Source organism: Myiozetetes cayanensis, unplaced genomic scaffold, assembly GCF_022539395.1.
Source record: "Myiozetetes cayanensis isolate MyiCay16 unplaced genomic scaffold, myiCay2020 scf6-25, whole genome shotgun sequence".
Taxonomy (NCBI): domain Eukaryota; kingdom Metazoa; phylum Chordata; class Aves; order Passeriformes; family Tyrannidae; genus Myiozetetes; species Myiozetetes cayanensis.
This window is the reverse complement of record NW_026087853.1, coordinates 37751074-37766618: the sequence shown is the minus strand read 5'-3', so window position 1 is coordinate 37766618 and position 15545 is coordinate 37751074. Positions and strand designations below refer to the sequence as shown.

The following is a 15545-nucleotide window of genomic DNA, read 5'->3' as shown; positions in this document are numbered from 1 at the left end:
TCTACATATCAGTCTGTGGGTGGGGATTTTTTTTTTTGATATTTTGTAGCAGTAATAAAACCATTTCAAGAACTCTACATTCAGCAGCCTCTATCTGAAAGGTTTTTCTAATGTTCTGAAGCCAACTGCAGTATTCAGTTGTCAGTGGAGGAATATCGTGGGGGAACTTTAGAATGAAATGTATGTAGTGCTGCATGGTTTCATCTGGTGCTTCTCTTCCAGAATGTCTTCTACTTCAATACCTTCTAAACTTGTATATTTTTGATAACCAAAATGTTATAGTGCTTGGGCTTGGAAACTTTTACATTGGGTATTTTTACTGGTAAACTGTCCAATACTATATGGCAGTAGAGTTGCATTTTGCAATTCTGTTATAATGCAGTTGAGGAAATGTTAGCAATAATAAAACCTAATTTAGCAAATGTAAGAGGACATATGCATATTAATTCTTGGAACAAAACTCTTACAGCCATAGACACAGAGTAGCTGCCAATTTGAAATGTTAAATTTATCAATGAATCCTTTTCTAAACACAGTTCTCCAAGTATTCATGGGGCTCTTCAGATATCTGAAACTCACAACTGTTACATAGTGGATTAAAAAAAATATAAGTTGCACTGATCAGTTTAATCCATCATATAAAATTTGGAAAAGGTTTCTGTATTACTTGGTGACTTGTCTAAAAAGTATTCTTGATGGCTTGTTCAGTACGTGCTGCAATGATGAGCAGATTGCAAGAAGTCAAATGGGGGAATTATTAAAATGAAACTATGTCTGCTTTAACAAAATGAAACTTACAGCTAGGGAGGAAAACTTGAAAAAGCTAAAGATGGATTTTCAGAAGTAGAGATGGGTATTTTGCTCTCCTCAGAAACTCCCAAGGCCCTTGCATTCAAACAATGAAGTCTTGTTATGGGGGTAAGGAAGTTCAGAAATTACTCATGGCATTTTGCTGCAGACATAGAAATATCTGAGGCCAGTAAGTAATTTTTTCAAGTATTATCTTCTGTAAAGCAATCAGAGCACTAGTCTTACTTGTGTTTGTGTAACAGTGTTTACCTCTTGTGGGTATCTTCATTCCCCTTTATGCCTCAGCTAACCAAAAATTTTAAGACTGTGAATTTTGAATAATGTTTAGCATCTGTTCATAATGACGATGCTGAACAGGGATGAAGACTGGAATATGTCCAAAAAGACTTTTTTTAACAGCTTAAATTTTTTTTTGACCCTGTTTGCTTTAGCTTTGCCCAATCCTCATTAAAAGTGAGACCTGAACTGAAATAAACTTCAATTAAATTCGGTTTTAGTTGGTGAAACTCAAAAAGCCATTATATCAAAAAGTTGTCTCTTTTAATTCAAGATGCCATATATTTCTGTAATTAAGGCTAAGAACAAGTGTATGTTTATGATGGAAAATAACATTTACAACAGCGTGTTGAGCGCTTGAGTAAACTTTGTGAACTGTTGTTGTCAAATGGACACTGATAGAAATTAAACTAGTTTTGGCACAAAAAAAAGAAATCTTCAAATGAAATTCCTGAACTTTCTTGTATAGTTTTGAATTTTGTATCCTAAAGAGATACACTATATCCCTTCTTTTTGTTCAGGATTTATGGAGCAGTGTCTCATGTCATCTTTTACTCATCTAGTATTTCTTTTTCTGAGGACTGTCTAGAAAAGCTTACCAACACTCATACAGTCATGTTTTTTGTCCCGTTGCAAGTGGTCATGGGTCTGTGATCCTGTATGGAGTTCAACTCAGCACTGTCAAAGCCCCTCAGGTTCCTCATGCAGTGTATTGCTTGTGACTGCTTACATGGCTGTACAAAGCGATGTTCAGTGTGACTGTGGTTTTGTTTATGCAGTAGCTCCTTGTTTCCTGACTACTCTATTTCACCTCCAGAACTCTGTCTGAAGCTTTCAAAATGCTGCTTTGGCAAAGTGAATCTTAAACTACCAATAAGGACCCAAAGGAGGTGTTCTATTGTTTAGAAAAAGCTACTTTTGTGGTTTCATTTCTATGATCAGAGAATCTTCCATGAATGATATCTGACCAAGTCACTTGCTATATCAGTGTAATAAAACTTGAATATTCAAATATCTTCAATGTCAAAGCTATGTTGATTGCCCTGAGAAGAAATGCATCAAAGTACTTCGTTCTGCTATTGTGTTGACTTAATTAAGGTTATTTTGAAACAGTTTGCTCTTCATAGTTTTGATCACAAGAGGTGTTAAAGAAGTTATATTTAGTTGTTCTTACAGAAGGATTGGGTTTTGTGGATGATTCCTTGAACTGATGTGGGAAAGAACCTAAACCATAGTTTTCTCTCTTATTTCATACTGAAAAGGTCAGTATGTTTTAAAATATCTAAAATTTAACTTGTGTTTGTGGTCAGCGCAAAAGGAGAAGTTTTTTTTCCCCTAGGATTGTGTGATGCAATGCTTTGAGATCCATACATTTAGCAATGCCTTATGAAGAGTTTACTGTACTGACTGTATTGTCTTATGGCTGTCTGCAGGAGCAGTTTGTATAAAAACAGTTTTGTTGCTTGTCAAATTCCAATGTGGCGGGAAGCAGCAAGGAAAAATAAACTGAGTGTGCCTGTGACGCTGAGTGGCAGCATGACGAAACAATAATGCTCAGCTTAGATAAATGCCAAGTGATGCACTTTGGAAAAACAGGCTCAGTTTTACAGCTGCAGTAGCAGGCTGTGAATTGGCAGTTAGGACAGTGGAGGGAGTTCTTGCAGTACAGAGTACCTGAGTGTTGCATGCAGTTTTAAACTTTGTCTCCAGATAATAGGGGCAAACTAGAGAAGTACAGGGAAGAGTGCCAAGAGTGAAGAAAGCAATGGAATGATTTGTGCATAAGGAGACACTCAATCTGAAGAAGTGATGACTGATAGGGGAATATGTGGTGTGGAAAAAATGTAGGAAGAAGCAGAATAGAGAAGCAGCCATAGAATCATATAACATTGAGTTGGAAGGGACCTGTAAGTATCGTTGAGTCCAACTTCCAGCTCCTTTTGACTCAAATCAACTCTGGTTTTCCATAATCGTATTAGTCCCTCATGCTTGCATTGTAAGGAGACAGAATCAAAAGAAAAAGGTTATCCTTCTACATAGGAGTCCTTTAGTTTAACTTGGAAACGTATTGTCACAGAATTGAGAGTGTTTTCCTGAGTTTAAAAAGTAATTAAGGCAGATAAATGAAAGAAATATGTGCTATAAGCTATTGAACCTAAGACATAATCTTTGAAGACATCAGAGATGTAAATTTTTGAAAGATGAGAAATAACACTCTGTGCTTGTCCAGCTTAGACGCTGTGCTAATGTGTCTGTTTTTTGCTAATGGCTACTACTAGAAAATGCAGCAGGTAAACCCGCGATCTGATGCAAAATCATCTTTGTGTTGGTTTTGTTTGGGGTTTTTTTAGTACAGTTTTTAGGATATGAAAGGAAATAAACTTTTAAAGAGAATTAGCTGACAGTCTGAATTCTCTGAGTGGTATCAATGCAGATGGAATAGAACACGTGTTTTTCTTGCTTGCTTTGTCCTTCTGTTTTTCACTCCTTTTCCTGATTCTGATGAGTAAATGAAGAAGAAAATAGAGACTTTACATAGTTCTTTGCGTGCGTGGAAGGGACATGGCGATGTGATGAATAAATGTGGCTGTAACCAAAAAAGAAATGGGGAATTTTTGGTTTACCTTATCTTCATTTTGGGCTCTGTTTTTCTTCAGTGACTTTTCTTGCTTAGCAATAGACAGCATTCTCCTGCAGCTGCCTAAAGGAAGCCAAGAAGGAAGAATGGTGAATGGTAACAATCTGTCTGCTTTCCCTTGGATGTGGAGGGCATCTCTTCTACAATGATCTCAATCTCTCTTTGAGGGAGAAAAGTGGCAAAGATACTTCTGAACATGGGTCTTCCATCTGGTACCAGCCGAGCCAACACACAGGCGGAGCCATAGTACTTGAAACATTGTGCTCTTGAATATACAAACAGCTTTTGTGCCTGCAGCGGTTGTCTGTGATTTGTGTTTCTTGTGACTGCAAGCAAAGAAGGCAGCACTTATGGAGGAGACACAGCTATTAGATTATCTTACCCAGCTGGCTTAAATTGTCTTTAAAAAGCATCACTTATTCAAGAGCTGTTGAGGAGGAGCAGAAGTGATGGCTTAGTACAGTTGTTTTACTATATTAATACGAACGGGTTTGGAAATTATATAATACTGGACTCCATGCCTTGCTGTTGAAATGCTGTAAACTAAGTGTTTTGCTTTTACAAAAGTTCTTAAAAAATACTGAATTTTAAACTCTTCAACAAGATCTGTAATGAAGCCTTCATTGTACTGTTGCATCTGTTTTCTTTCTAGAAATTGGTTGCCCAAATGAAGCAAGATCCACAGGTAACTATTTATTTTTATATTGGATTATTTACCCTTAAAAATGCAGGAAATAACAGTGCATGAAGTTTGAGAATTTTAGATATTTATTGATCACATTATTCTTTGCTAACACAGTGTTTAGAAGAAAACTTATGATCAAGTTTTGAAACAATGAATGTTGGATAGTTTAAAACAAAACCAAAACTCTTGCCATTATGGAGCTTTTAGCTCATATATATCCTTATTGGTTTAAATCAAGTGACCCTTGTAGCCTTTGGTGCCATTCAAATGTGCAGTAAGTTTATGATTCTATTAGAAACTGTTCTTTATAAAAGGTGCCATTGTTAGAAATAGCTTTTTTATTTTTTTGAGTATAAGAAGGTTCACAGTCCAAGAAATTTTGTTCAAATAATGTAGCTTAAGGCCGTGTTCTTATTGCCTGTCTTGGGTACCTTACCAGCACTGTAGTGTCCAAAGAGCAGGCACTTGGCCTTGAAGTTTCAGAGCTCATGAGGTTGGATAATTAGACTCTTTGCATAGACAGCAGAAGTTATCCCTTTTCCAATACCTGTGTAAGGTGCCTGGCTTTTCTTGTACCGCAGTTAAGCACTCTAGTGTGCTGAATGCTGAATTCTGTGGAGTTCTCAAACCAATCTGAAATGTTAAGGAGAGGGATAAGGGCAGCTTCCTTGAGGCTTGCTATTAAGTGCTCCCATCCCCATACAATAGTAAATGCCCTGTAACATTTCTGAATATATATATTTTTTTGAACTCAGTGAAGACGATAGATTTTTAATAACTGTCAAGTAACTGGACCCCTGGTGGGGAGGGCTGAACTGGGAGTAGGTTGTATTGGAAAATCTGTTTTCTAGAACTTCCTTATTCTGATGGGATTTGGGTAAGGTCTGCTGCCCTTACTTGCTGGGCAGGTCTGCTAACAATTAGACTGCAGAGCAGTTTGTTTTCAGTTCATACCTACTGAAAGTGAGATCACGCTGCAAGCAGAGTTCCTAGAGTCAGGAAGAGTAAACCTGCTTCCAATGCTCTTAATGCGTTTTTATCCCAGATTATTAAGTGGAATCTAAAAGAAAGGAGGATGACTGACCATATCTGGTTTTGCTGGAATTGGAGAAGAGTATCTGCAAGTTGAGATTGTAATGCATTTCAGAGTTGAATGGAGGAATACGAAAATAGGGAATATGCCCTGAGCATGTAGTACCTGGTAATGATATTAGTCCTATGTTTTAATTTTTCAATGTAACACTGAACCTACATAATCTAGTGTAAGAAGTTTAGATGTAAATGAGAATAAAAAAAGGGAAAAATTAAATACTTGCTTCCCTGTCATGTTTCTGCAGAGCTTCACTGGTTTTAAACAATGGACAGATGTTTTTTAAAGTTTTGTTTTATTTTATTTTTAGTAGGAAAGTAAAAGTCCTGGTAAAAATTGTTTTCTGTGTGCATCTTTGTAGTGATGCTTATGGCTTTCAAGCCTTTAGTTTAAGAAAAGGCTATTATAGGCAAAGTACTGATATGAATGATGTGGTAAGGCAAATGTAATTCCCTTTAGTACAGTCTAAGGCATAAACATACATGGAAATTAGTCCTAAGATATGTTTGCCTTCATTTGATATGTGTGTCAGTTAAGATTTAATAGACATGTTTGATGCTCTATACAGTTAAGCTTATAATGTCTTTGCATAAGTAGCATAGGTGAGAATGTTTTAGATAAGATACCGTAGCATGCCGTTATATACAGTATGATACTGTTGTTCTACATATTAACAAACACTTCTTGTTTGATTTGTAAACTTGATGAAATGTACAAATGTGCTTTTTATAATGTGATAAGCGCTAATGGATGTTTTAATGAAACTTCATTCCAAACTGGGTTGTCTCTCTCTCCCTGAGTGCTGGAAAGGTCCTTTGATTATTGTTGCACTCAGTGACTTAAGTAAGGCTTTTTTGAGCCTCTTGAATTTTATTGGCTGTACATCCAGAGGTGCTGTATTTGTAGTACACTATGCAAAAACAAAACAAAAAACAAACCACCTTCCTGCTACTACTCTATGTTAACAAATGGAATATCTTTCTCACAGATATTTTTTCTTTCTAATCAGAACGCTGATTTGAAGAAACAGCTTCATGAACTTCAAGCCAAAATCACAGCTCTGAGTGAGAAACAGGTAGGGAAACAGATGTATTTTTAAAACCCTGTTTTAAAGATGTCTCTTTTCCTAGCTTCCAAGAGACCTGCTAAATTTTTAAGTGCAGAAATAAGTGTGGGCAACCAGACACTTTTGATTTTTATTGGATTTCTCAACAAAAGATAGGATGAGTTATTGTTTGTGTATCAGACAAGCTACTCGTTTAATCAGTGGAAGCTATAGCAATTTTTCTTGTGTTGAAACAAATGTTTTATATTAGGGGAGATGGGAAAATGGATGAATTTTGTCACTTCCTGTATTATTATCTTAGAACTTATTCTAGACCAGACCATTCTGGTTTAGGCACATCTCTAGATTTTGTCGTAGTTGGGCCATACTGGGTATATGGGTGAGTATGCTGGAATTTTTCTTCATGTTTAGCCCAACTAATTCATGTCAGTTGCGAGTACCTGATAGACAACTTGGAACTTAGTTGGGTGTTTTTACCATGATAAATTACGCCACAATTGTCTTATATTTGCTGTTTGGTAGGAATTCTCTCTGACAGGTCCAAAGTATGAGTAATAATTACAACTGAATGTTTAATAGAAAGATTGTTGAAATTGAAGATGTGCCTTGTGGGTAACTAGAAGAAAAATAAGTAACATTGAGAGACCTATGAAACTTGTTTGCTCTTTTGTTTTAAAAAAAACAAAACAGCAACACATATGCAAACCCCTCATATACCACTCCATCCCACCCCCAGCTAAACTGACTTAAGCAGTTCCTTAATTGTATTGCTTATTGTGTTAATAATGGAACCAAATTAGGTCAATAGACAACATGTTTGAAGAGGTGAAACATTTTAGAGCATGTGCATAGGTAGAAATATAGGTAGAAATGCATCAGTGTCACATCTAGATACCTGTGTTCAACTGTTCCTAGCTGCATGTGTTCTGTTTTGAGAATTACCTTTCATAAGAAAATGGGCAGGTAGTGATTAACATTTATCTGAAAATTCTGTTTACTAAAAAAATTATAGTATGTTTTAGTAGGGAAACAGTGAATGTAGGAAGGAACATGTAAGTATAATAAAGAAAATGATTTTTTAATGAGAATACTAGTTCAACAAAACCTGAGATTTTGCTGATGTGATAGCATGCCTCTCTTGAAGATGATTTATTCTCTAGAACCAGCATGAGCCTCTGCATGTGGCTATGTCTCACAGCAAGGCATTTCAGGATTCTCTGGTAAGCTCTGGATGCCCATGGTAATATCAAAATTAGCTAGTCTTGATGCCACAAAGCAAGTCGTATTGACTCCCTGTTCACATGATGAGCACGGACAGGCAGTGAGATAGCGAGTGGAGTGTAAGAAAGCAAGTACATCTTACCAAGACTTTTAAACCTGGATTTGCAACTGTTTAAAGTTTGTGAATGTTACAGAGTGGTCTATGCTAATGTGTTTTAAGTTACCCTTCACCAGAAATGCAACTGTATCTTTCCTGCTGACAATTACAGCTCAAGGTACTAAAACGCACTTGCCATGGGATGAACATGGGTTAAGTTTCCAAAAGACTTTGAAATACAAGTTTCTGACTTCACTTCTACCACACAGTGAATACAGTCAATATGAAGTCACAGTACAGTTTCCTTCCTTGTGTTTTTGTGGGTTTGATTCTCAGAACGACAATAGTGAACTTCTCTGTGATTGTTCAAGTTTAAGTATTTTGTTTATCTACTGCTGGACTGCAGAACTACCAATGTCCCAGATGATAGTGTTGTTAAAGTAGTATGGCTGCTAAAATGCAACAGTCATGGCAAATGTGAGTTCTGGGAAAATAACTACAGCTTCGCAATGCAAAGAAGTGCTCACTCCCTCTTATTTGAAGGAATCTGTTGTATAGACAGACATCTGTGGCTTAGCAATGTAGAGCTGAGTGGCATCTTAGAGACTAACAAAGCCCTTTTTTCTGTTCTCACTTTTATTTCTCTTGAGGAAAAAAAATTGTTATGAATTGTTTTATGGGGGGAATATCATTCAACAATTTAATTTTCACACAGCATGGAGAAATGTGCAGTTTTGCATAGTAAATAAATGCCTTACATTGTGCACTGCCTGTCTTAAGAAGAAATACAACATGTTATCTGTCCTCTTGTTTAGAGCCAAGTAGTTTTGATGCCTGATGTCCAGTGAATAAACTCTGAGGACCTGACTCCACTGTGGACAGTTCTGGGAGGCATAATTGTTCGATAGTCTTCTAATGAAATGTAAAAACTGAAGTTCCAACCTATGTGGTGTTCCTACTCGGAGACAGTGGCATGGAGCTGAGACCCTGGTGTTAGAGAGGCAGAATAATGAAATATTTCTGGTTTCTGAAATGTTATGTCACCCTAACGCACACTTTTTCTCTGCTCTCTTATTTAATGAAGTTGCCTGAAGGCTTGTGCAAGAACCAAGTCAGCGGTAGGTTAGCTAAAAGCTTTTAGTTGCTTTAGGACTTCTCTCCATTTCTGAAGCATTGTGAGAGTAGTGCCGACACTTGCTGCCAGTCGCTGCAGTGATTCATAGTGGCTTAGGTGTCTTGCTGAGAATTAATAATGACAGTTCTGTTCAGAAGTTTGTGAAATTGAGGAGATCTGGCGAAGTACAAAAAGAAAACAGGTAGGCTGTACATGTGTAGGCTTAAACATAAAGAGATTTGTTAGCTGATGCAGGGTTGAACTGTTGCAGCATAAGGTATGTCATATATTCGTGTTTTTTTGAAAATGTCAAAGAGGTGAAAATAAATGCTTTGATTTGTTTCGCCTGAGAGGCGATGGAGCAATGTATCCTGAGTGTATTTATCTCATGAAAGGAAAACTGCAAAAGGAGAAAAACTTACTTTAAGATAACTTGCATTTAAAGGGCAGTAAGAATTTTCCTTTGCTAGTCTCTTTGTTATTACCACAGAGTTCTCATCTATGCTTGCCTTTTTTCTAATCGGAGGGCAATGAGGTGTACTCAGTTTAACGGTCTTGCCCCTCAACTGTAAATATGAGAGCTGCAGTTCGGAAACCCTGAGCTCATTGGTTTTAAAACTGATTGATTCCTTCTTTCTTCCCCTACCCCTCTCCTCAATAAAGAGAAGTCATGAGTAGCTTCTAGCAGAACAGTTGTAATTGCCAAATGTAAGCTTGGGTTCTAAATGCAAATTAATTGGTTTGCTGTAGAGCACTGGTTCTTTTTTATGTTTTCACATCTTTGGAAGAAAGTCATAGTCTTAGCAGTCTTTCCTTCACTTTTTGTTCAATGATAGTGTCTTCCTTTGATGTTCTGATTTTTAGACTTTTACCTGCAATTACTTATCACTATTCAGCTTTTGACTGGGTTAAATATAGTCTTTATAATAAAAACCATAAAGAATGTATTTTTTAATTTTTCTGTGAGGAAGTTTACCAGTGTATAATTTTTTCTACTTTGGCAAGGTGGGGAGGAGATTACTACCAGTGACACTAGTGAAAAACTGAAGTAGAGCAGGCCTAGCATAGGGGAGTAGGAGGTATGTAATCTTGAAGTAGCACTTATTCTTCTGCCTCTTTTCTCCCATCGTTAATTAAAAAAAAATGGTTACGAACTTAGATATTGTAGAGTATGTGTCATAACAGTACTTATTCCCAGTGACAGAGAAGAGGTCATGTTTATTTGACTAAAGAACTGTAAAGAAAGAAGTGGGCATGAAAAAAATTATTTTTTTTTTTTTAAGCAATATCAGGTCAAATACAGAGGAATTTCTACATGTGTCCTTATCTCCTGGAAAAGTTGAAGCAATAGTCTCTCTTAAATGTAGAAGAAAGCTTACAGGAGTAGTCTCTTGACTCTGGTACATGCTTATCATCATCACCTCTTTACCAAAGAAATCACAGGGCTCTTTCCCTTATATTTGGAAAGAAAATGGAAATGTCTCTTACTGTAGTTGCAGTGAAATGCATTGAATCTTTAGGAAAACAGTATTGTCAAAACTCACTTGTTTTCAAATACATTTGCTTGTGACACTGAAAGAATAAAGTAGTTCCCTTTGTTATTTTGATTTCTGAAGAGCTGTATATATGTAGGAAAAAGTACTCAAAAATAGTTGTTATCATAGGGATACTTACGGTTTTTATTTTTTCATAGGGGAAAAACTTTACATACTTTACTGTGAAGAACAGTTGAAACTGTGGAATATAATTAGAAAAAATGCATACTATAAAAGCAAACTTATCCCTATTATTATGAAGAGGCAAATCTAGTGAATTTTGCTTGTATTTAAAGTTTAGAGCAAATTTGGGTAGATGTGGTTATTCTAAATCCTGTATGTTCAGAGTGAGACTCCTTTTAACCTTGCCACTAAATAGCAAGTAATGAGAACAGGAATTTGGGGAAGATTTAGAAAATGGTAGTGTAATTTAACTATGGTTTTGTATAGTTGAATAAATGTAAACATGTGGTTTAGATTGACAAAGGAAACTTGTTATTTAAGTCTTCAAAAGCTGTCAGGAATAGCTTTAAGCATTAATGTTGCTATATTTATTACAGGTACCATAACTGAGTAATGAAAAGATTGGTAATGTGCATAAATTCATCCTGTGAGACTGTTCTTGAACAGTTGTCAATCGTAGTAAAAGTGAATTTTTATGGAGGCTTTCTGAACACATTACCAGAAAATTGTACCCGAAACATGTTCCATCATGTTCTGTAAAGAGAAAAAGCAGCGATTTGGTGAGAGGAAGGTAAATGCAAGAAAGGCTGGAGAGCAGAAGGGAAACTGGGTACAGTTAACAGGTAACAAGGAGCACTTTGAAATGCCTGTGCCTAAGAAGGTAGGCAAGGTATGTCTGTATGTTGTAGACAGGCCTGATGAACACCATGAGAACTTCAGGGCTCAAAACCTCAAACTTACTTCTCACTCCTGTCAGTTTTGTCTGGAGTTTCTGATACTTTCTTTTTCCAAGATTCATCAAGGGCACGTTAAAATTCCAGTTACTCTGTCAGCAGTGGACCGAGTGTTCAAATATGCCATATGAACACTTAGTTACTAGTAATTTGAGGCAGGTGATGCCTAATTTTAGTTCCAGTTATTTATCTGGAGCTGTGCGTATTATTAAACACTGATCTTTTTTAAGTAAATGGCATGAATGATAAAGATATGCTAATTTCCATGTAAATGCAAGCATCCATTTATGCCAACTGTTTATAAAGCAGTCTTAAAATATATGAAAAACAACTGTTTGTAGATTCCTTTCTTAGATGGTATGGAGTAGTCACTTATTTTTCCTGTCAAAAAGATACTAGTCTATCTGGACATAAGGAGGAGTGAGTTAACTGCCTCAGTGAATTGTCAGACCCTTTTGAACCATCTGATCAGTGTGAGCAGCACCTGCTTAGAAGGTGAATGTTTGTTTGCGAAATGTGCATAAGCTTACTATTTTAATCTTCGGTATTTATTTAATTTGCATCCAAATTTTGTGTGAAAATGTGAATATAATGGCTTCTCATTAAGTTATCATCTTCTATATTCTCAAGATATACTGACTGAAGCAAATTCTGAATGTTGCACTGATGATTATAGGTAGGCAAAGCGCATGCATCTCTCCCTGCTGCCTCTTTTGCCATGAACTCTCTTACAAAACTTATGTTATGATCATTTGTATATGACTGAAATATTACTAAGCTATCTCAGACCTTTTGTAATGTTTAAGTCATGATTAAACCCATACTGGCATCTAAACTTGTATTTCCCATTCTTCTCTTAATGTAACTCCACCTAGACCTTCTCACTGTTGGTTTGTGAACTTAATTTTTGCATCTCTATTAGATATGTACATCAACACTGAGGTAACTCAATTTCGGAAATGCAAGTGACCATTTTGTGATATCACAAAAGAAGAAAAACTCTCTATACCTCCCCCCTGTTACTCTTCATTCAGCACTGATTTTCTGGCCCAACTTTTAATTCTTGAGTTCATGCTATATTTAAGCCAGATTTAGAGGCAGCTGGAGAACTTTTTTAATTGAACCTGGTTGGATACATCTTTCATCTCCATGTAAGCCAGGGCATAACTCCAAAATAGCCTGCTCTGCTTGAAAATCACCATTGTAGATGGAAAATGGGCAATTAAACTACAGTATTTCCTTGAAAATCCCCTACTGATGGCAAGAGTTGGTTATTAGGTGTTCCTACATGTTTTGACTTGCTGGATAACCTCACACATCAGTAGTTATTTCAAGGCCTCCTATTCCCTTTTCCCTTTTATACTTGAAGGAAACACAAGCGAAGCATTAGATGGTGATGACTGGGATTTAGGTTGTTTTGTATAGCACTCTTAAAGGCCTTTTAGTTGGATGCTGGGAAAAGGGATTAAATCTACTAATGAATTTTTATAAGTGAAGACAGATTAAAGTAGTCCATTCTGCTCTGTTCTGCATGCTTCAGTGGAACAACTTCATAGCCACAGAAACAGTATTTTGATTTATTCTGAGTGTGTCAGGGTTAGAAAAGGAATCAAATCCAGGGATCTGCTTTTCAGAGCCTTATGGATCTTTAGTTGCTGTTGGAGTTATTTGGTCCCCAACTCTTGTGAAGTGTGTTGAGTTTTGGAAGGGAGAAGAGAGAAAAGCAGTGTGTCCAATGCTTAGAATACAAAGCTTGTCTCTGTTGTTTGTGCTCTGCTGCCAGGTACTTGATTTGAAAATAAGCCACTTCCTGAGATTGTGGGATTTTTGAGTTACTGAGTGTAGTACAACTATGGGCTAAAATACTTTTATTAATAAATATTATCTTTCACGATAGTACTATACCAAGAACAAGACTGACTAGGGTAGACAGTGTTAGGGGGGGTTTTCCAACATACACGTCATGCGTTACACCCTCACAGTGCATTGTGGAACCACTCAGTTCAACTCCCTGTGCATAGTTTTGAAAAGGACTGAGATGAACGTGACAATGTGTTGATGTGGTTTAGAGAGAAGGTGACACAGTAAGGAAGCATGAGAGGGCCAAATGCAGTTACACTTTATGAAAGGTTTATTTTCAGATTTGACTTTTCTAATTGAATGTTATCTGCCCTTATTGCTTAGTCACTATGAATTTTTTTCCTCATTTCAGTATGGAGACTGTGATAGGCTCAGGCCTTGAAGGGCGTAAAGAGAGAACAAACCTACAGATTGAAAGGATAAGAACGTCTTTCATGGAGTATCATGAAATCTCTGTGTGTTCTTTTCTGTATTCCCACAGTTGTAGGGAGAGAATGCATTCTTCATCCTTAGGAAATGTTGTTCACTGAAATGATAATCTGGTATACATTCTTTATCCATAGAAATAATTAAACGTGTTTTATTTTCTTCAAACAGAATGTCAGTGTGAATCCACCTGTTTCCAGTCATTGTATGCAGTCACTTCCTTTCTCTATTGTATTTTTTTCTGGGTTAACTTTTCAAATACTTGTTCTGACTTTCAGAAACTCCAAAAAGTGTACAGTTTCTTTAGAGCAACTCTTTCCCTGCTTTTAGGTGGCAAGTTAGCAGAGATGTCTGATGGGATGGGAAGGTAGGTGGTGGCCAGATAAAATATAGGTTTTCTTGGTGTGGTTTTGTTTTAATTAGGTCTGTTATTCCCTGAGTTTTTTCTCTTTTATGCTAAGTTTGTCAAAACTGGTGGTGATGTTTTCAACTTTCCCCCCTAACTGTAATGTAACAGATGGAGGCAGTGGTGACTCCACAATTATGATGGGAATGAAGTTTGAATTACTGTGGGGATCAGTAGAGTAATGAAGAGAGAGTACTTCCCAAGAGGCAATTTATACTAGGGAACCTAATATTTACTGTTCTGCGTTGCCTTTATGAAGGCCCACCTCTCACTGTACTGACTATAAAAAAACTTTTAGGAAGATTAGTCTTCAGTTCATTACTTGTTTTCACTACAACATTTATCTGATGCTTTCTATGGAAAAGAATTCTTGTTCCATTCTTTTTTTAATAGTGAGAAATTCTAAGTGTTTTGTTACAGTAGACTTTTGAAAAGTAGCAGAGAAAGGCCTTGAGTTATGATGAGCATATCTTCTTTCTCCTGTAAACTCCCTCCAAAGCTAGGTGAGGGAAGTTAAAAATAGTTAAGTAGTTGTTACTCCTATTTTTTCCCCTCCACCTTTTCTTTCTCAAAGTTTTCGCAGTAAAATATTGGCAAGTTATCAATAGTAAATGGACACTACTGGGTAAAAGAGTTGGACCCAGGCTGCCCTGTGTAGCAAGGAGTAATGAGCCAACTTTTTGCTTACCCAAAAAGAAAAACCTCAGTGATGGTTCGTACTGCTTATAGAAGGCAGAATTTGTTTACCTTATTTTCCCTTTAAAAACGGAGAAAAATCACATCAGAACTATAATATGTAGTTTTTGAGACATATGCTTTAGAGCTCCCTGATTTCTTGCAGAATAGCAAGGGACTGTCCTTTTATTTTAGACTTCTGAAAATTCAAATACTTGGCAGTATCTAAGTATTTTTATATCTTATGACGAAAATGTCTCTCTGCCAGCAACTAAAGCAGCTAAAGATCTTAGCAACTAAAGATACATAAGGCTAAACACCAGTAGAATTACTTGACACTTACATGCTAACCAGGGGAACTGGTTAGCATGTAAGTGTCAAGTAATTCTACTGATGTTTAGAGAACTGAATATTATTCCCTTATTTTGAACTTCTATTGTGTTGTTTGGTGACCTATCAAGGTATTTGCATTAGGTCTGCTTTTAACAAGATCGTAGAATATGCTGAGTTGGAAGGGATCCATCAGGATCATTGAGTCCAAATCCTGGCCCTTCACAGGACACCCCAAAAATCACACCATGTGCCTGAGAGCGTTGTCCAAACAGTGTCAGGCTTGGTGCTGTGACCACTTCCCTGGGGAGCCTGTTGCAGTGTCCAGCCATCCTCTGGGTGAAAATTTTTTCCCAATACCCAACGTAAATGTCCCCCAGTTCAGCTTTGTGGCATTTC

The 15545-nt window shown here is 36.7% G+C and overlaps 1 protein-coding gene across 11 annotated transcripts in view; it reads left to right on the top strand.

Moving 5' to 3' along the window:
- Positions 1-15545, top strand: part of PHF21A (PHD finger protein 21A) — a 136397-nt gene that overhangs the window by 35322 nt on the left and 85530 nt on the right. For 9 of the 11 annotated variants that reach the window (XM_050336581.1, XM_050336590.1, XM_050336585.1 and 6 more), the window contains 2 exons: positions 4377-4409; positions 6488-6574. In XM_050336581.1, coding sequence (XP_050192538.1) covers positions 4377-4409; positions 6488-6574 — 120 coding nt within the window. The remainder of the gene's footprint in view (positions 1-4376; positions 4410-6487; positions 6575-15545) is intronic. The other 2 variants (XM_050336589.1, XM_050336591.1) reach the window with 1 other exon arrangement.